This window comes from Lissotriton vulgaris, chromosome 2_1 (assembly GCF_964263255.1).
Source record: "Lissotriton vulgaris chromosome 2_1, aLisVul1.2, whole genome shotgun sequence".
NCBI lineage: Eukaryota > Metazoa > Chordata > Amphibia > Caudata > Salamandridae > Lissotriton > Lissotriton vulgaris.
In genome coordinates, this window is record NC_141687.1 from 1,969,166,567 (window position 1) to 1,969,188,468 (window position 21,902).

Sequence of the window (21,902 nt, forward strand, 5' to 3'; positions counted from 1 at the left end):
TAAGATTCAGCTCCAGCCGGTTCTCTCTAGTTTGCAAAGAGCGAACAACATCTCATAACTAAAACATCACACTTGACCTACATGCATCTCAGTCTGCAGAGGCAGAAAGCAAAATGAAGTCTCTCTGGTTCTGGGCCTTGTAGGCCCGAAAAGGATGAAATAGACACTTAGCTCTATACACAAACCCTACCAGTAGGTAATATAAAGTCATAACTACAGGATCCACCCTCTACTATAGGTAGAATGATGAAAGGACACATAATTATGTCAAAGCCAATAGGCAATAGATGGATTAGAGTCAGGATTAAGGGATCTATCATCATATAAAGCGGCTATCCTCTAGTTTATGCTTCTAGGTCTGAAAAGAGGCCTGAAAAGGACCAAAACAAGCTAAGAATAGGGATCTAGGATGGTAGCAAGCTTAAAGTCACCATCACTCAGAAATAGAACCAAAAACCTGGTCACTACACCCGGTGACTAATCTCTCGAGAGTGTTGAGAGAAGTAGTCTTGTTCGGATCACTATCTGGGATCCACATGAACTGGAACAAAACCGTAATGTTCCCACTCACCCCAGCCACAAGAAGAGTAGACTCGGACTACCCTATACAATGGACCACTGAATCGGTCAGATACCTGGGCATACGGCTCCACACTGACGCGGAGGTGGTCCTAAGAGAAAATTATGGTGTGGCTGTCTCCAAACTGGAAGACTATGTAGAAAAATGAATTGACCTTCCTCTTTCATTAATGGGCCGCATATCACTGTTGAAAATGATCGTACTCCCCCGTTTCTTATTTCTTTTTAGTAATTTTTAGTAATATCCCCATGGTGTTGTCTAGTACGTTTTTTAGAAAATTGCATACTCTGATATTGCGGCTGGTTTGGGCTGGTAGGCAGCCCAGAGTGGCATGGGATATCCTTATACGTCCTTATGAGGACAGGGGCCTGCAAGTTCCTGATCTGGAATTATATTATCGTGCCGCTCAGGGCGCCCATGCGTATGGCTGGATGCATGGTCCTGCCATGGTCCTGCTAACGCTCCAACGAACAAAAAGAGTTGGAAGGTCTGTTAAACAACGTAGCTGAGTCTAAGAGGTCCTATTGAAGTGACCCGTTTGGATTGCACTGGACCAGACCAAGTGGTCACATGACACGAATATATGCTAGATATCCTATCAGCCCACCCATCTGGCGGAGGCTTGTCATGTAGGACATCTAACCAGGGTGGTGAGTCCAAGCCCTGATGAATTGGCCGGACTGCACACACTACTGGTTCATCTTGTAAAGGTGTCCGTGCCACGAAGTGGTGCTGAAAAAGTGCAGTGCAAAAACAGGGAGTGAAAACTAGGTGATCTTAAAATGACGGTCGAGGCAAAGAAAAATGTTTTTATTAAAGATATTCACCAAGACGCCAGGTTAAAAAGAAGTGTGGAACAGTGTGAAAAAATCACTGTAATGCTTTGCTGTATGATGGTTTAGGCCAACATGTTTCTGCCAAAGGTGAAACTACACCGGCATTATTCAGGGCCAGATACAAAGAGGTGTTGCTACTGCAAAGGTACACTCAGACAATTTGTACAAAGTGAAACAAAAGAAGAAAAGGACAGACCAAATTGTTTGTTAAAGAACTGTCCAAACCACTGGTGTGGTCTAGTAGACCATCCTACCATAACCTCCAGACCAGTAGTTGATGGAGGAAGAAATCCTGTAAAATGGAAACAAAAAAAGACAACAAATGTTGTTCGTTCTAAAATCATAATAAACTAATCACAATATCAGGACCCTTATATAGACTCAGCTGGGCTAGTCCCTATTGAGACGGCCACTCATTATAAAGGTTTCATATTTAAGTAAACCACCAGTCATTGCTGAACATAAATTTCAAATAGAATGTAAAAGGACTTACCCAGCAATATGTGGGAGTCGAGCCTCACCTCACCCGGCAACGGCTCGGAGATTGAGGCCTCAATCTCCGAGGCCTCAATCTCCGAGCCGTGTGCCTCCGTGTCGTCATGGGAGATGTTGACACGGAGGCACAATTACAAGAACTGGTAGTCTCTCCAATTTTCAATCTATCTAATAAAATTCTCACCCCAGCAGAAACTAGTATTTTGGAAAAAGGACTCTCCTTTGTCCCTATGAGACATACCAATTTCGTCAAACTCAAAATGGAGGCAATTGAATTCTGTCGGAAAATAAAACTAAAATCCTTTTTCGCACAAACACCGATTCATTTGCCATCAGAAGTCACAGGACTGAGGAGAAAGTCGACATTTTGCCCACCAGGAAATAAAATAGCGAAAGAAATTCTCACCTTTGAAAAAACCATCTTGTCAGCTATAAGCAAAATGGAAGAAAGACGGAAATGGACTAAATTTAACATCTCACAAGCTGAAAAAAGTGCACTAGACAATCTCAAAAAGGACACGTCAGTTACAATAAAACAGGCGGACAAGGGAGGATCGATAGTGGTATGGGACACGGAGAAATATATCGGAGAGGTGATGAGTCAACTCAACAACCCTAGATGCTACAGAAAAATAGCCAAAAATCCAACTGCAGAACTACAACAACTACTTAACCCAATTTTGGAGAAAGGATTGGCTGAAGGAATAATTGGGAAGAAAGAATTTGAATATCTTAAATGTAACAACCCAAGAATACCCTTATTTTATGTCTTACCCAAAGTCCACAAAGACATTAATGCCCCCCCCGGAAGACCAATTGTCTCCGGATGTGAGTCTCTGTTTGAACCGGTGTCAAAGTTCGTGGATTTCTTCTTGAAACCCTTCATGTCCTATGTGAAGTCATTCCTCCGAGACACGACTGATTTTATCAATAAACTACTAACTATTCCGTTCGAACAGAACGAGGATTTCCTTGTAACAATGGACGTAAGTTCATTGTACACCCAGATCCCCCAGAGTGACGGCCTGGATGCCATCCAATACTACCTTGACCAACGACCTAAACCGACTAGAGTACCAACAGAGTTTATCATGCAACTAGCTACACTGGCTCTGAAGAAAAATTATTTCAATTTCAACGGAGATTTTTTTTACCAGATAAGCGGTGTAGCCATGGGGTGTCCGTTCGCCCCAGAATTGGCTGTATTATTTATGTCACTATATGAAGAGAAATTTGTTTACCAGTCAAATCCATTTTCTGAAAGAATCACAAGTTGGAGTCGTTACATTGACGACGTCTTCTTAACTTGGAGAGGATCAGAAGAAGATCTAAAGGAATTTCATGAGTGGCTTAATACACGCACAGAAGAGATAAAATTCAGCATGAACTTTTCTAAAGTTAAAATGTCATTCCTCGATGTCGAGGTATACCCTACAGACGAAGGCTTGGTGACGACACTATACAAAAAATTGACAGACAGAAACAAGGCTTTACATTTTAAAAGCAATCATCCGCGAAACTTAAAAGAAAATCTTCCATTCGGACAGTACTTGCGGATAAAAAGGAACTGCCATTTTAAAGACGAATACATGTTCCACGCTTCCAACCTGACAGACAATCTAGCGTCAAGAGGCTATCCCGTTAAACTATTGAAAAGAACTATGAAGAGAGTATGGTAGATCCCCCGAGAAACACTACTAGTAAAAAGAACAAAACCAACTCTCAACAGGATAGTATGTGTCTCAACATTTTGCCCCAATTCTAATCAACTCAAGAAAACCATCCTACAAAATTGGCACCTAGTGGAAAATGCAGCTGAGACACTAAAAGAGAAGCCATTATTTGCTTTTAAAAAAGACCAGAGCGTGGCCAACCACCTAGTACGAGCAGCAGTGAAGCAGAACTCACCTACCATTAACACCATGCTAGGACTACCACCTATACAGGGACACCACAAATGCGGATCTTGTATTTGTTGCGCAAGTACAGAAGAAGGATGCTTGTTTCAACATAAGCAACTGTTTTGGAAACACGAAAAGTTTACGAACTGTAAATCAAGATACGTCATCTACGGCATAAAATGTCCTTGCGACATGCTATACATTGGCAAAACGAGTCAGGAGATAAGATGCCGCATCACCCAACACAAATCACGGATAAAAAAGAAAGTCACAACTGCCCCACTTGTCAACCATTGGATCAGTCACGACCATACACTAGAGGATCTGAAATGGACAGTCATTGCAAAAATTGAAAAAGACCCCAGAGGAGGAGATATTGAGGCAAAACCATCCCGCCACGAAGCTATGCTTATAGTCAAGTTTAATACAGCTACAAATGGCCTCAACGAACTCTCTGAGATCTACCGTCTATAAATACCCTTCTAAAATACATGAAACGATTCGGGTTACCGTCTCCTGCGCAGACTATGAGCTTGACTACACAAGGTCACATGACACATACAACGTCTCCATGACGACGAATCTCAAGAAACTACAATCCCCACAAACCCCAGGACCAGGAAGTGAGTTAAATACCAGGACACACGAGACTAGAGACATCGACTGGATGGTGCCGGTAACTGCATTCATTGACAGAGACCGAAGAGCGTGGACCCCCAGATATACTCATCATACTACAAACTAACAGGTATATCGGAACACCTTGATAGAACCGTGGTAGAACAGTAACACGTCCCGAAGGAAACTGACATTAGCCTTCAATTTCTTTCTAGGAATCAATCAATCCAAAAAGGCGTTTCTCCGTGCGGATCCGGGAAACAGCCCCGTCTCCACGCTTCAAATATATGTAAGTAGCTCCCGTTTCACCGATAGCAGCTGCCGCCACCAGCCTAACCATTAGATCCCTGACTAGTCCTTCCATTCTTGTAGATCTCCACTTCCACCACTAATTGATGAGAACAATACCCAGCGAGAGCGCGTCACGCGCAACACTATGTAAGTACTCACGAGTGAATGTGATAACCAGGAAAATGCGATTGCGGTTTTTCCGGCGTTGTTTCTAAATTAGAGGTTAAAACAGGTTTTGTTTTTATTACAGTCTCACTTTCAAAAGAGAACCCAGCAACTTAAAGGTAGGATCAGTTTTCCTCACCCCCAATGATACGTTGAGAGGTAGAGTCCGGTCCCCTTAGATGACCCAATTTTGTTTCTCCATTCACAGGCTCTTGGTCCTGACGAGATTTCCCCACAACAAGGGGTCATCGAAACGCGTAGACCTTCTCTATCCAGCATTAGGAAGTTTGGATTTACTCTAAAGCACATGAAAACTCCTTAGTTGTTTATTTCCAATGCTGTGCTTTTCAAAAATCATGTTGTAAATAGAATTTTCGAATGTTTATATGTGTATATATATCAGTGTGTTGTCCCGTATGAATGTTGAATGTAAGTTGTCAATTTGTCTTCAAAGTGTCTTTTTTACCCGTTTTATTTTGTTGTTGACATACTTTTGTGGAGTTATCTAAATGTTTATCTAAAAAAACTAAAAATTGCTCATTGATATGGCACATGTGATGTAAAAACAATTAAAATCATTTGATTAATTTCGGACAAAACTTTTCTCCGAGAGTCACTGTTTCAGTCAGCGATTCGAGTGATCATCTTTGGTCCAAGTTCAATTAGGTAGGCAATACTGGTACTGTTTTTGGTTTATAACCAATGAAGATGAGACATTATCCTGGGTGAAAACCGCACTGGGGAATAATGGCTGGACACACTTCATGGATGGAACCCGCACTCTCAGGACCAAGGTCAGCCAAGCTCAACAACAGCTCTGGCAAGTGCGCCACAAACTCAGCATGGGGAGCAAAGGGTCATTTTGAGAGGACATCTGAATGCAATTCCATAAAGGCTGCAGAAGCAGATTCTCACGCTGGCACACGTCGGACTCCAGGGGATGGCCAAGATGAAGGCCAAGCTGCTGAACAAGGTCTGGGTCCCAGCAATGGACTCCATGGTGGAAGAAATGGTTAGACAGTGCCATGCCTGCATAATCACAGGGGGAGATCCGGTGCCGGCGCCAGTGATTACCGAAGAACCCAGTGAGACCCCCTGGGCAAAAATCAGCCTTGACTTTGGGAGTTTCCCCGACTGACATCACATACTGGTCATGGTAGACTCTTTTTCGAAGTTCCCTGTTGTGGAGGTGGTGGCGTCAACAGCGTTCATACATGTAAAGAGAGTTCTAGACAAGATATTTGCAATGATGGAACTGCCCACGAAATCAAGTCGGACAACAAACCTCCATTCCAGGGTCGGGAATTCCAAGAGTACCTCGAGAACAAAGCGATTCATCACAGGAAGATCACTCCGCTGTGGCCTCAAGCCAACGGAGAGGTGGAACGTCTGATGCGAACACTTAACCGAGCACTGCGCATCGCCGTAGACAAAGGGGTAGACGCAGAGGTGGCTCTGGACCAATTCCTTGGCGCCTATTGACAGACGCCCACAGCACAACCAAGTGCGCGCCGTCTCACCTACTGTTCAAACAGCCCCGCAAGACAGCATCTCGTCGGACCCGACGTGGGAGCCGTCGGAACGAGACAACAAAGCAGTTCAGGCCAGAAGGAAGACGACAAACTGCAAGGCCAGTGATACCCGCCGGGCGCAAGAGCCCCAGCTAAGAGTGAAAGACCGTGCAGTGATCAAAGACAGGCACCCTGCCTGGAAGTTCCGGACACACTACGAGCCGGAGGAATGGACCGTTGTGGGCATCCAAGGGACCATGGTCACTGCCCAGGGGTGACAGCAGTCTTTTCTGAGAAACGTATCCAGTTTCAAGAAGATTTGCGAGAATGACTCCCGAAGAGTCAGAGTATTCAGAGGCCACCCTGGGTCTCTCCCCACCAGTTTCGCCAGGAACACTAAGTCCGTCGCCGAGGAGCTCACGTCAAGTGAGCGAAGAGGCCGTGCCCTTGGCTGGGTCTGCTTGTCCTGATGAAGCACCTGAGTTATCTGTGAACACCCCATCCAGCGCAGTAGCCAGTTCTAGCTCCCGGAGCCAGAAGTATGGTCTCCGGCCGAACCCTGCACCAAGTCAAAGACAGAAAGACTTTGAATGCACCTTCCCATGAATCCGGAGGGCCTGACGGTCTGGTACTAAAAGAAAGGAGGGATGTAGAGAGCCACCCGGCCTCTCACCTACAATGTATCAACTAACACGCATGCATGCAGCCCTTAGGGTGGGCTCGACCCGAGGAGATAAATAAACGGCGGAAGACCGCTCGGGGTCTTCCGGCCAATATAGTGAAACTAGTGTGTCGTACCTTTTGTTAAGTGCTGCTGCGGCCTACTGTCCACGTGGCCCTGCCGCGCTACAACAGGGAGCGGACCCGCCCGACATTTGGGGACCTCACAGTGAGGAGAGGAGAGACTGCGACGACTGTGACCTGCGCCTTGCCGCCGGGGAGTAAGAGAGCGAACTAACCCCAGCCGCTTTGCAGCTCCATCAGCACTGAGCAGCCCGCAGTGCAGACCAGGCCAGCTTACTGCACGCCGTGTCGACCACCTCATATTCAGATTTGCTTTATTCGATTTTAACAGTAGATAAAAATCATAAAAGCGACAATATATATACAACATTTCATGATAAATAACACTCAAATTTTTAAGACATTCAAAAATAATATTAAATTGGTACATTGTCAATCTAAAGCATTTACTTTTTTTGTTTTTTAATTATCAAATCATAGAATTTTGTTTCGTCAGAATACTTTTTAAAAAACCAATCATGATCATGATACATTTTCCATTTTCCAATTGCTGTAAGCTTAAATACGCTGGTCGACATTGCCGCCAAAAACCCTGTCTCAAGTATTGTTTAATCCATCTTCTTCGTTCATTTTCATAGTGCTTACAGAATAGGATTACATGAAAGGTAGATTGAGATGATAAATTGTCACATGGGCATAGTTCCAAATTCCTAGACCAATCGTTTTTTGTCGGGAAGGTTACCAGGCGATGAAATAAATCAAATCTAAACCTAGTCAAAATAAAACGATCAAAGCCCATAGTACATAAAGATAAATAGGGTTGGTTATCATAAAAGGCCAGGGTCATTTGATGTTGAATTACAGTTCTTTTGGTAAGTTCACCCGAACATCTTAATATCTCAAAATGATTCATACATAACCTTTTTAGTTCTTTTCTAGACCATCCATTAATCAATTCTGGGTTATTATATAATTCCGGCCTTTGCAGATCAATGAACGTTTTCTTAACGTACTCTAGCCATGGAATTTGTTTTGCGTTATCTAGGGCCATAGCATCCTTAATAATTTCCCTGTTAAGGGACAACGCTTCTGAAGCCCATACTCTCTGCCAGAGTAAGATTGGTTGCAATTTTATAAGGTCGGAAATAAAATCCATACCTAATTCTGTATGACAGTTTAAAACTGCCGTACCCTGAGGAAGTACTAGCAAATTTCTTAAAAAGCAGTTTTCTGCTATTTGGATGGACGCTACATTTTGAAAGCCCCAAATTCCATGCAAATTCCATGCCCCGTAAAGTGTAATGCTTCTACATTTTGCCATATATATATTTTTAAAAGAATTTCAGGGGGTCTTTTCCCAAATTTTGTGGCAAAATTCATTAATGCTGCGATGGAACGTTTAAACAAGAGAGTCCTATTCTTAACCGCTGGACCCCATGAGCCAGAGCCATCTAATAGCACCCCCAAATAAGAGAAGTTTTTAGTGTGTTCAATTGAGAGGCCATTCACCTTAATAGCCTTACATTTGACCCTTCCTTTCCCGCACATCATCACAAAGGATTTTATAGCATTTATTTTTAAACCCCTTGATTCCATAAACTCTGTATATTTAGTGAGTGCCTTCTGGGCGCCTATCTTAGTTCTGGCCATTAGCACAGCGTCATCCGCATAGAGAAGGGAGACAGCCTGTTTTTTCCCATACCTTGGGGAATCAACTATACTGGTCTCCAATTCCCCCTCCAAAGCGTTCGTATATATGGAGAGGAGAAATGGAGCCAGAACACAGCCCTGTCTAACACCCTTCTCTATGCGGAAAGGCCCAGTGCATTCTCCCCTCAGCCCATATCTCACCTTCGCGGTTGCACCTGTATACAGCTGTCGAAGGAAGAGCACAATACCAGGGTCCACCCTAGTTTCTTCCAAAATTTGCCACAGCGTAACGTGATCCACACAGTCGAATGCGGCTGTGAGGTCGACAAATATGGCGTAGAGACATCCTCTTTTTTGCCCGGGTATATTTCCCTTGTATCATCACAAAATTAAGGACCTACTCCACTGTGCCCATCCCCTCCCTAAAGCCATACTGAACCGGGCTCAGAATGTTGTTATCCTTTGCCCAAGTTTGTAGTTTATTTAGGACCACCCTATCTGCGATCTTCATGAGAGAATCCAGAAGAGATATAGGCCGGTAATTTACTGGACTCTCTCTTACCCCGTTTTTATAAATAGGTATAATTTCCGATTCGGACCAGGTTTTAATAAATCCTTTGGCACAACAGGCCACTAAGACACGTGTACAAATTGGGGCCCAAAGTTCAGTGGTCAACTTAAAGATATCATTTGGGATCCCATCCGGACCCGGGGATTACTTCCTTTGCCGTTATTTATTGCAAGTAGGACTTCCTCAAATAGAATTTCAATGGCTATCGGGAAATGATCCTGCTCTTGTACACCCAACTCATTGGCCTCTACTGGCATCCCCAAGTCCCCTTCCTCTTTTTTATATACGTTCGAGAAGAAGTCTATCCACGTGCTTTCATCTATGGCAACTTCAATTCTTGCAATATCTTTTTTAGTAAAATAAGGAGCGTTTATAGTCTGCCAAAACAATTTACAGTTTCTGAGTTGCGAAGCCTTCAGCAGATTTTGCCAAGCCAGGTCTTTTATTTCTTTTTTCCTAAGGGTCCGGGCAGGATTATAAGTCTTTCTACAAGCCCTAATTAATCCATGGTCCCTAGGATTAACGCTAAGTGCAGCTTTAAGGCGAGTGTAAGCTTTTGTGCATTGGGAATCAAACCAACCATTACTCTTATTACCTTTCTTAGTGTTTGTTCTGGTCAGGGAGTCTTGAATAACTGCAGTTACCTGCCAATAGGCATCCAAGATTTCAGCGTTTGTGGATTCCTCATATAGGCAAGCCAGGATAGATGACAGAGCCTTGGATATAATATCAGCATTTATTTTTGTTGGGTCCATTTTACCCCATTTTAATGCAAAGCCATTTTGATGAGCCAATACTATTTCTTGAGACCACGCCAGGGACTCAATAGTGGCGGAATTATTGCAATCAGGTAAATTTAAATACAAACTAAGGGGCAAATGATCACTAAGGCCGTTTTGCAAGAATCACAAATTTTTCCACCCAGTTGTAGTATCTAATAGGGAAGATAATGAAATCAATAACAGATTGAAAGCCCCTTGCTATAAAGGTCGAGCTAAATTTAATCTTCGGGGCACACACATCATATTTGCGAAACCAAGATCAAATGTGGCCATTATGTCATTTTTTCCCCCCTCTGTCTGTATGTACAAGATGATTCGTATCGCCACTTTCTTCCCAGTCATTTTCCCGTGCTCTGCAGGCATTCAGATTACATACACTAATATTAAAATCCCCTCCCCATACCAAAATTACGTCTCTTCCTTTTACTAAGTTTAGATAATTTAAATCTTCCTGGAAATGATTAATCTCTTCTAAGAAATCAGCATTTTTAATATTGTTATAGAAGTTTACTACCAACAATTCTGTGCCCGAGTGTAATATTATAGATACCATTTAATAATGAGGGGAGCACTTTATCATTTTGACTCTCTGGACCCTCAGCAAGTTTGACACATATACACAGATAACCCCTTTATGTCTGCTATGGATGGAGCGCACCGCTGGGATATGATAGGTATTAAAGCCATCCAAGTGTTTTTCATTTAAAAGCCAAGTTTCCTGGATGCACAATAAGTCAAAATTCTGTATGAACTCCCCCCAAACAAAATTAGAAACTTTGCTCTCCAGGCCACAAATATTCCATGAAACAATCCTCACGTGTCCTCGGGATAGTGATGGTCTAGCTAGCGGAGCACAAACATTACCAATAGGGGGCAGAGATGTTTCCCTTTTTTCAGCAGCATCCACACATGCTGCATCCTCCACGACTTTGCAATTATCGGCTTCAGGACTGACTTGGACAATACAGGGGCTTATCAAATTTACATAGATGTTTCTATTTGTCTTATAATCTAAGGCGTTATTAGGAAACAGGAAAGCTTTCTCCAACATTAAGTTAGGCGCATTTTGGGCTTCTATTGGGACCTTTTCTATCTGATCACCTATGTTCACTATCTGAGTTGTACTCTGATTTTGAGGCGGGCCATGACTTCTATTATAAACTTTGGCAGCTATCTTGATATTACCATGCAGTCAGTCACACTCATTGAGACCAGAGAGTGCTGCCAATCTATTTGGCCCTTCAAAAAGTGGGTGCAACCCCTGTCCACCCCAGTTGGGTTCACCTGGTGGCCTCACCTGTGATAGACCCAAACCCTGCTGTGTTCTATAATAGGGTGTCCTGACATGTTGCCACCCATTCCAGATGTCAGATTGTACTCGATTTGATGCCCCATAGAAGAATCCCAATGGTAATATCTCAATGCCCGAGCCCCTGGACCCCCCACCATACACAGCTTCCCTTAGTATCCTTTCTACGGGCACTGGGCTGTTAAAATTGATCACAATACAATCGCCCATTTTAGATTTTTTCGACCTGCCCAGCCAAGACACCCTTCGGGCCATTATAACATATTGCCTTCCATAGTGTTACATGACAGCCAGTGTACAACATTGTTTCTTAACTGATAATAGTCTTCCTTAACTCCCTCAGTGAGCGGTGGGACGTTTCCTAACACCAGCACCAGAGGTGAGGATTGGGGGGTGGGTAAATCAATTACAGGGTGAGTAATCACATTTTTAGTAGATTCAACAAGGTATTTTGCCCCCTCATCCTGTGTTGCTGATAAAGTTAATGAAGGGGTATTCTGTGTACAAGTCATATCATTTCCCTCTACGACTGCTTTTTTGCCCAAGCCTCCCTTCATCACATCCTCCTTGTTTTTAAGTAACACCATTTCATTCGGTACACTGGTAGGAATCAAGCAAGTGGTGGAGGGAGGGATTTTTGTTTAAGTCTATAGAGGTACTTCCGTTTTTCAGACTAGGTGTTACGTTTGCCAACATGTGTGTGTTCTCTGCAGTTGCCTTGTGAAGTTTATCCATTTTATCATTTATTATTTTTAGTCTCTCAATAAGGGGGAGCATGAATGATTTAAACAACTGCTCCACTTGAGATGTAGTACATGCCGCATCCCTAGGTGCGGCGGAAGTGTAAATTAATGGCTGGAGACTAATGATAGGTATAGGATTTGTTGGTATAGGCAAACATGTGGCGGGGGTTCCAGATGATACATTAGCTTTATCAATTTATTTGTAGTTTTCGGTACCTTTGGTTTCCTGCCTAATTGGCGGTCCCCTCCCCTCTTTCTTTTACCCTTTTGTTTAAGACATATAGGTATATTTTTAGGTGTATTCGCAGCCTGAACATTCTTACTGGTCAGAACAATGGGGTGAAAATCCTCAGAAGATAGGCTATCAGAAGATGTGGTATTCACCGTGGTATTCACAGAAATTATGGGATGACACTCATCTAGGCCTTTCCCTGCAGAGCTAGAGCTAATCGCACTAAGTCTTTGACTGTTAATATGATCTGGTGTAACAGCATTTCTTATATCGCCCAAGGAGGATCGCTTGGAGCCTGTAAGTTCCAAAGATAGCCGCTTCTCAGTAAGGGCTATTTCTCGCTCTAGCACAACAGCTGCTCTTGTGATGAAATCATCAAGAGTACCTGTAATGCTACCCCCCGTAATACTAGTTGCCGACTTCCTTCCCTTCCCAGGGTGGTGGGTCATTTTCAGTCAAGAAGTAGGTGGTAGGTAATTTCACGGTTTTAATTTGCGAAACACCCCAGGTCACACGATGTAGTTTGTTCCAAGTCCCTCTGTATAACCTTACCAGCTTAAAGGTGAACGTTAGGGGGGTGGCGCCAGCCCAGTCTTGTCCTGCCTTGGACGGCCGGCCCTTTGCCCGGGCTTAGCCAGCGCGCGTTGCCGCGACGCGGGGGCTGCGCTTGATTTTATGTGCCTCCAGGCGCGATGGTGACAATGACAACTTCCGCCGCTGGGGAGGCTGGGAGTTGTGGTCCAGGGTCCCCCTCCACACTGCGGTCGCTATGAGGTGGTGACTGCGGCGGCGGGAGGGAGACAGCCAGCGGGTGCAGCAGCGGGCAAGAAAGAAGCAGCAAGGTGTGAATGCCCAGAGTTAAAGTAGCAGCAAGGTGAGGGAATACAAGAAGGTTCGACCACCTGAAGACGAAAGCATGGAGTGCATCCTAAGATGCAGACTGAACACCCTGCCTATACAGCGGAGGACTGTGCATCCATCGGACTAGCATGATGCTACTGTAATTACCGGGCGAGGGACATTAGTGGAGCAGAAACGTTCCCCATCATGAGGAGCATCGACCTGAGGTGGTGGAGCTGTGGTGAGTTGCGAAACTGGAAAGTGACTGTGAGCGGAGGGGAGAGTGGGGGCCTAAAGGGCCTGCAAACCGGTCGGCACACAGTGCGCCTAAGCTGCCCCGGGCCAGGTGGGATAGTTTGAAAAATTGAGCTGTTCCTTAAGGAAGAGGCCGGCGGCTGCATGGAGTACCCCCCCCTTGCTCTGACTGCCCCCCCCTTGGTGAGATGTGACGCCCCGTGTGAATCTGATGTTGTAGTTCGAGCACCATCTTGAGGATAGAGGGGGAGCCTAGTGCCATAAGGGAAAAGATGACACAGGGCACACACAAAGGGGCAGGACAATAGAAATTACACTGGCCCTGGCGTAGGCTTGTAATGCTGAGTCCTTGGCATAATCACTTTTGATACGACTGAAACAGTTGAAATGCCCAGGCTACAAAACAGACAAAGGTAGTGGAAGTCATATGAACACACGAATCACCCTGAGAGGGGAACTTGAACTGAAGGAGGGCTCTATCCTATCTGCGGGGCACACACCAGTGGCAAGTACATCACTGCTCGGTGACCAGAACCTGGGCGCCCGTATTGCACCACACTGAGTATGATCCTTGGGCTGAGTGAGCTTTAGATTGAAGCTGGACATTACGAAGGGTGACCTGCCTGGTATCTGAGTTGACCCCCTTTCTTTGGCACTGAACAACCGGGAGGGAAGTTGACCCTTGTTGACTTGTCCTATTGGCGGTGGAAATCCCCTTCCACCTCCCTCCGCCACAATTGGCAAAATGAGGAAGACTGGTTGGAAGCAGGATCCCGAACCCTCTGCACAGAATCAGGCAGTCACAGAGGACACTAACCAGTTGGCCCCTACCAGTCCTTTGCAAAGCGACCCTGATGCGGGCCCAATGCTACAGGACTTTCTTCAGGCTATAGCGGCCTCCAAAACAGCAGTTGAAACCAAGATCAACACCATACTAGAAGATATGGGACTCCTGAGGGCTGACTATTGCCGGTTGGCGGAGCGGACTACTGTAACAGAGGTCAAAGTAGCAGAGCTGAAACTGACCCTAACATCAACAACGGACAGATTGACAACTCTGGAAGCACAAGTGAGCTTCTTGAATGGAGGGCCATGGAAGGCTTATCCCCTTACTATGGTCTAGAGAGAACCCTTGAGTACCCTCCTGGAGGCACACTGTGACCTGTGGTGGTGTGCTTGCTATTTTACAAGGATCGAGATCAGGTGCTCTGGTATGCCCGACAGAAAGACCATTTGATAGTGGACAATAGCATTGTCAGAATATTCTCTGATTTCTCCAGAGAAGTTTGGAAACAACGCTCATCCTACCTAGCAATGAAGAAAAAACTAAGTCAAAAGGAAATCCAATACTCAATGCTCTTTCCCGCACGACTCAGAGTGGTGACTCAAAGTGGCACTCAACTCTTTAATTCACCTCTGGCGGTATGGGACTGAATTGAGTAGCAAGCTCCCAGTCCCTAGAACAACGTACAAGGGGAGCAGCTGCTGGTGGGGAGAAAGAAACAGAACCATAGCAGCCCATTCCCGGGCTAAAGCTCAACAGGAATCGGACAGAGTGGTGGTTAGCGGCGATCGCTTCGTTGAGTGTATCTGGAACAGGCAAAGCATCCTTTTTAACTGGAGATGATGCCAAAGACTCTGACTCCTACCACAGCTCCAGTATGATAGGGTCATCTAGTCAGGAATTGCCAACAGTCACCCCCAGAACAGCAGGCAAGATTATCTGATTTCTCTTCCTTACCGCAAGTAGAATGAGGGACTGTGAGAGGAAATGGACACATGCCAGGAATGAGCCCAGAAATGGGATTGGTGGGTGAACTGGACTCCGCAGGTTTGGGTTTCCTTAGATTTGAACCATTCACCTGGTGGGAGAGAGTGGGTGTACTATTGTTGCACAGTTACGTTTGGATGTGGGGGCTTGCTCACTTGTCCTGGGGTGGGGGAGTTGGGGTTTTATAGGTTTAGTAGTTAAGGGGATTGCAGATATCATATGCCAGGAATTTATATATCAGTATGTGAAGAAGGGCTCCCACATATATGAACAAAGGGCACAATGCTGGAGGGGTACCTCTGGGCTTCTTTTGACTCTCTTTAGTCGTTGGCCTCCAAACATATAAGGTTATCACATGGAATGCATACTATGCCCAAACGATACAAAATATTCTCCTATTTGGATAAACGTGGAGTTCATGTAGCCTTACTGTAGGAAACCCATTTACCAGCTAAGGAAGGGTGGCACTCAAGCGTAGATGGCGAGGTCAGGCATCTTATACATTGTACTGATGATTTGGATTATGGCCGGGGTCCCAGTCCAGTGCACAAAGAATATGATATACCCAGAGTGCCGATATGTGGTAGTCACAGGCAGATTGGATGGCAGAGATGTAGCAATAGTTAGCACCTATGGACCCAATACAGAGCAGGGGAGTTTCATGGCGGGGTTCTCGAACACTCGGACTACCTACCTTCCTCACACCATAATCATTGGAGGGTCTTTAACTGCATAGCTGACCCCTTGATGGACTGCTCACACCCCCAGCTCAGAGAGGCTCCAGTACACGGAACAGCGAGGGCCTTTAAAAACTGGCTGAGCAGATAGGGACTAATAGGTTCCTGGAGACACTCGCACCCCACGATCAGGAACTACTGTTATTTCTCCCCTGGGCACAATCTCCATGTCAGGCTGAACACTTTCCTGTGATCCACAGACATACATGCCCTGACCCATACTGTAGAATAATTAACATGCATAGTATCAGACCATAGTCCAGCTCTCCTACATATACAATGGGGACACTCACGTCAGCGTATACCAACATGGCAGCTTAAACCAGAAGTGCTGGAGAATCAGGTATTTCCTGAGAACATCAGAGGGCACATTTCGAATTACTTGAAAAAGTCAATACAACCTCATGCAGACTGAGCAAATGGGATGCCTTTAAGGCAGTAGTTAGTGGTCGATATATGGCAACCTATGTGGGAGTCTGACGTACACCAACCCTAGAGACTGCAGATCAGGCACTTCGAGCCCTAGAAAAATGAAGACCGGGGCACCCTGGAGAAGGTGGCCATGCAAATAGAACAAATACATTGTTTTGATTATCAAAAATATTTGGAATGGACCCATCCGGAAAGATACAGAGTGGGCTAAGGAATTCATTACCAAATTTAGGGAAATGTCGGGTTTGAAAATGAATTGGCAGAAGTCTAGACTTTTCCAATTGATAAGAGATGGAGACCTCCCTACTGGGCTGGGAAATCTCCAATGGGAACCCAGGTGCCTTGGAGTATTTAGGAGTGAAAATATACCACTGTCAACCTGACCTCTTAGAGGGAAATATGGGGATGGCCGTACAGTCTTTGAAGACCAGTATGGAATTATGGAAATTATTACTGTTGTCATTAGCTGGGAGGGTGACGCTCCTAAAAATGGTGGTGCTACCACACATGTTATATTTTTTACAGTACTGCCAATATTGATACCGACAAAATGGCATACCGACCTGCATTCCCTAACGTCTAATTTTCTATAGTGACCTGGCCATAGACTTGTAGCCCTGAAAACCATGCCGTGCTAGACTGGGGAAGAGGGCCTTGCAGTCCTTTGTAATTTGAAAGATATTACCTGGCTGGGGAACTACAGTGGTTTGCCCAGTGGGTGGCGGATCAACAGATGCAGACACGCAAAACTGGACCCTTCACACAAGATTTGGCCGCACTATTGAGAATGTGATTGAGAGTAGGCGGAGCAGCACTTGACTGCACAGGCAAGGTACAAGTGGTATGGGGCTGCTGGAGGAAATGCCTCCTAAAAAACACATGTTCGGATCCCTTACTCACCTGATCTCCCAATAACGATACTACAAATACTGCCACATGGGGGACAGTGGGAGGGCCTTAGGGATTGGGAACAAGCGGGACAGTTCAACTGGTAGACCTCTGAAGATATGCGGAACTTCTCCAGTTAGAAGAATTTAGGGAAGACCTGGACCTTCTCCATGGGGGGGTGGGGTGGGAGGTGGCAGCGATCCGAGAACACTGGGGGACGGAAACGTCAGGGCCTCCAGAAGAAATTGCAAACACAATTGAGGCCATTATAGAGCAGTTAGTTCCCTGCGCCCCTCACCGCTGCCTCTTGGGCCTGTTCCCCACACCTCAAAATCATGGGTCACTAGCAGGTTTCAGGACCTAGCTATTTTTTTAGCTAAAATAAAATAACAAGGCATTGGAAGGCGCTGAAGGACCTCGAATCTCAATATGGGAAAAAGACCTGGAAAGATGGGCTGGATGCGAGGGGAGGGTCAACTAAGAAATGACCATCGGGAGATTGGGTCAGGGGAGAGGGGCAGTACCTTGGAAGCATTAGTAGATAGTATAAAAGACCCAGATCCTGAATCGGAGGAATCCACTCCAATGGGACCATCTCCTCCGAGGAGCCCGGAACAACCTGAACCACAAAGGGAGAGATCCCAAGCTGTCCCAGATATGACCAAGGGTAATTAATACCTAGATTACCGAGATGGGAAATGAAAGAGAAATCTCCTACTTCAGGCCTCAGGGAAATATATTTAAAAGGGGTAGTCTGTAAATAATCTAGTTATAATTTGGGTGAAAATTAAACTAATAGGACAGGTATGTATGATGAAATATGATTGAGGTAGGGCTCACCCTTAAGTTCCCTTTGTTTGCTGACTTTTTAATAATCATGGCAATACATCTTACTCATATTATTTGCAGGAGAAGAGCTCATAATAAGTATTAGCTTGTTGTAAAGTGTATGTTTTTTTTTTGCATAAATGTTTGGCAGGGGTGAAAGACAATAAGAAAATGTTGCAGTTTCCTTTTAGAACTTATAAAATCTTCTGGTTGTGATCCCAAACATTTGGGGTAACATGTCTACTTTGATTACCAGTTCCCTTACTTTCACTAGTATCATTAATCTCGACTTTCATTCAGACACAAATATGTTTGTATGCTTATGTATTTTAAGGGATTGTCAATGCTGATAAGACTGCAAGGAGGACCAGAAAGTACAAAATAATTTATAGCCCTCAAAAGGTGAGTTGCATGTGACGAGTTACATTTGATATTAGTTATACATCACTGCCTTTGAAACAGTACCTGTCCCTGTTGCATTATTATGCTGTTATTCCTCTTTTCGAAACATTGATATTGATATTGCTATTTTCTGGGATGGGAATGTTCCCGCCAAACTGCTCAACTGCAAATTAAATTGGTAGGGGGGAAGTGGGGAGAAAATACCCCCCTAGTGTGGATATCCATGTACAATTGCTCAAGCATGTTGTCACACCCACCACTAACGATGGAGGGAAGGGCAGGCCCAGAGCATGTGTATGAGATCAACATCAGATAGGTCACAGCGGGGACAAACCGTATCAGTGTTCTGGTTATAGCGATTTATTTTATCTGGGGTGAGATAGGCTCTGTGAAGTAGATAGTATTAAATAAAGCGGAAACACGTGTTACGTGGGACAAGGGCTGGCTATTCCAGGATGGCCATCCACTCTGTGTCTGAACGTGATCAAGCCAGGTCCACTTTCCAGTGCGACGCAAAGGGACAAGTGGAAGCGCTGTGTCTGTCCTCAGAGATTCAGCAAACTAGCGTGTTAGATGATGCCCCGTCCCCATAAGGTGAAGATATTGGAGGGTGAGGTGTATTGGAAGTTCCTGGTGCATAATTCCCCAGTGTTTACCCAGTGTCTCAAGGAGAGAGTTGTAGAGCAAAAAATGACCAGTGGTGAGACATTAATCTTCAATCAGAGACTATAAGGGTGAAAGAGAGCCATCGCTGTAGAGTTCATCTATTGTGTAGAGGCCTACCTTGTGCCAAGCGTCAAGCTCAAAGAGGTGACCTGTCCTCCCCGGGGGATGCCCAAGAGTGGCATGGCTGGAGCATAGGGCTGATTTGTACTAGTGAGGCATAAACTACATCTATTACAATGGTGCACCAAACGCAGCAGCATGGGACCCGGCTATGTTTTTTTTTAGCAGGGGTGAAAGAGATGTAGTATACAAGTCAGCCTCGAAGCAGGATCACTTGTGGAAGTGTCCAGCAACTGGAGGCCCACCATCCATCGGGCCACCCACTGTAACTGGGAGGCTAAGTAGTAATGATCAAAGTTTGGGACAGTTAGTCCATCCTCGGTGGTCAGCAAATACAATTTATGGAGTACCACCCTGCAGCATGTGTTGTGACAGAATAGTTCCCTAGTAAGGTTTCAACCGATTGAAATAAGTATTATGGTATTTAAAGGGGGAGGTTAGCAAAATAATTAAGCAGACAGGGCAGCATCACCATCTTAACAAGGGCTATCTGTCCCACAAAGGAAAGAGGGGGCGATCTCCAAAACCCCACCTACACCTGCAACAATGAGACTTCCAGTGTAAGATTGCCATCAAACAAGTCTGCGGTCTCACAAAAGACACGGATTGCCAAATATCGAAACGTAACAGGTTTCCGTGTCAGCTGAGCATTGTTAAGACAGTAAGGAGAATAGGTCTTGCCAGTAAACTCTGTCCCGCTCGTGGAGTTTCTCCACACCGTGTAGAGTGTGGAGTTCTGAAAAACTCTGCATAGCAGAGTGGAGCTGAGTTTTTCCTCTCTCGTGGCCCACCAACGTTAAATTGGCAAGTGAAGAATAGCCAACGCAAGACCACCTCCTGGCGAGATTTCTCAACACGGGCGGTCGCTGCAGGTTTCCATAGCTCACGTTGAGAAACCTGCCACTCGAGTAGGACATCTGCTCGAGCGGCAGAAAGTTGTGCCCTCTTGCGCTGCTCTGGTGCCGTTCGCGCTGATTTTACAGTGTGGGACAAACACCTGGTGCTAAAAATCAGCGAGAGCAGCACAACTTACCTCTCACCGCTGCTTGTGGAACTCCGCTGAGCATGGCAGAGTTCCTTAAACTCAGTCCTAGCCTAAAGCAGGGTCAGGCATAGTGGCAGTAAAGGGAAAAGTCATGATTTGGCCAAAGATACTGGAGTAAGTTGTCCGCTTATAACTAGATTGAGTGCAGACCGTCCCAAAGCGGTATTCTCCAGTCTCGTCCATGTTTACGGAGGGCGGCTGCTAGTGGCTCAATGGTGGGGAAAAAAACAAAGGGGACAGGGGGCATCCCTGCCAGGCACCCCTCTGAATCAGAATAGGTTCGGAGATCAGAAGACCTGTTTTATGGATGCCTTAGGCCTGTTCAAGATCCAAGACCTATTTTTTTAACTTAAAGGGCACACTAACCATGTCCCATAACTCACATGGGACTACTATTCATGCCCTGGGTTGATTACATGAAATGGTGTTGGCAGTGTACTGTGTTTTGTGAATTAATAGTCTTGACCAGATTTTTTTCTTGTGTCAGTCTATTGACCACACTCTTCTAAAGTTCCACATTAACGTGTCTTCCAGACCCTTGTGTTGGCATGTTTTGTGTGTGTCAAGTGCATGTATGTAGCTGGATGGTATAATAAGACTGTGTGTGGTGAGAGTTTGACTACTGGGACCAGAGGTTGGGTCCATTTTGGATAGCTCTTAAAGCACCTGATGACCCTGTTGGGTGATTAGCTTCGCTTTATAAATCCAGATTGAATGATTGATTGATTAATAGCACAAGATGGAGAGTGGATCTAGCTTACACAGACAGTGTATTCATTACATCTCTGTGACTGGAGGGTGGAATTCCTGACTAAGTAAGGACCTATTGAGATAGGGTTACCCTTAGAATTTCAATGAAGTTCTTGTTAGCAAAGGTCTGTGGATTGTTTCTTCTGAGAACTGCCATTTAGAGTGGATCAGCAGTTTCTGTTGTTAAAGGTAAGAAAGTATCTAGCAGGGCATTCCTTTTTTCTGTCCCAGAATACTGCATCAGGAGGTCTGACAACAGCCAAGCGAAGAGATCTTATACTTTATTGTGCCACTGCTTTGGACACTCCTGCTTGTAGCTACCTGGTTGAGTGCCATCACATAGCACAAAAGATGTGTCTGAGCTACAGCTAGAGAATTATATCTGAAAGAGAACCATCCCAAACCGGTTCTGAAATCTTAGACAGTTTGGCCACTTAGCCTGCCTGAAAATGAGTATAAATGTGGGACCCAAACAACCCTACTTTGTTCCAGTTCCAAATTCCCATGATCAGCAATCAGTGGATGCTCCGCAGAGTACTCCAAGAGCTGCTGTGTGACCAGGGCTGGTGTCTGGATGGCAGCCAGTTTCCCAGAGGTGAGGGAATAGCTCATCAACTCTGCACTTTTTTGCTGTAGGAGCTGGGGGTCTGCCTAATACCTAGACACTTGCTTGCCTGCTCAGAGATGGAAGAAGAGTGCTGGGCCCTGCAAGAGGAGAAACTGTCTAGGGAGAAGAAGCC

At 45.1% G+C, this 21,902-nt stretch overlaps 1 protein-coding gene across 2 annotated transcripts in view; it reads left to right on the top strand.

Moving 5' to 3' along the window:
* The window catches only part of VPS33B (VPS33B late endosome and lysosome associated), a 792,141-nt gene that overhangs the window by 128,368 nt on the left and 641,871 nt on the right, over positions 1-21,902 (top strand). For both annotated transcript variants that reach the window (XM_086958170.1, XM_086958171.1), the window contains exon 6: positions 18,514-18,581. In XM_086958170.1, coding sequence (XP_086814296.1) covers positions 18,514-18,581 — 68 coding nt within the window. The remainder of the gene's footprint in view (positions 1-18,513; positions 18,582-21,902) is intronic.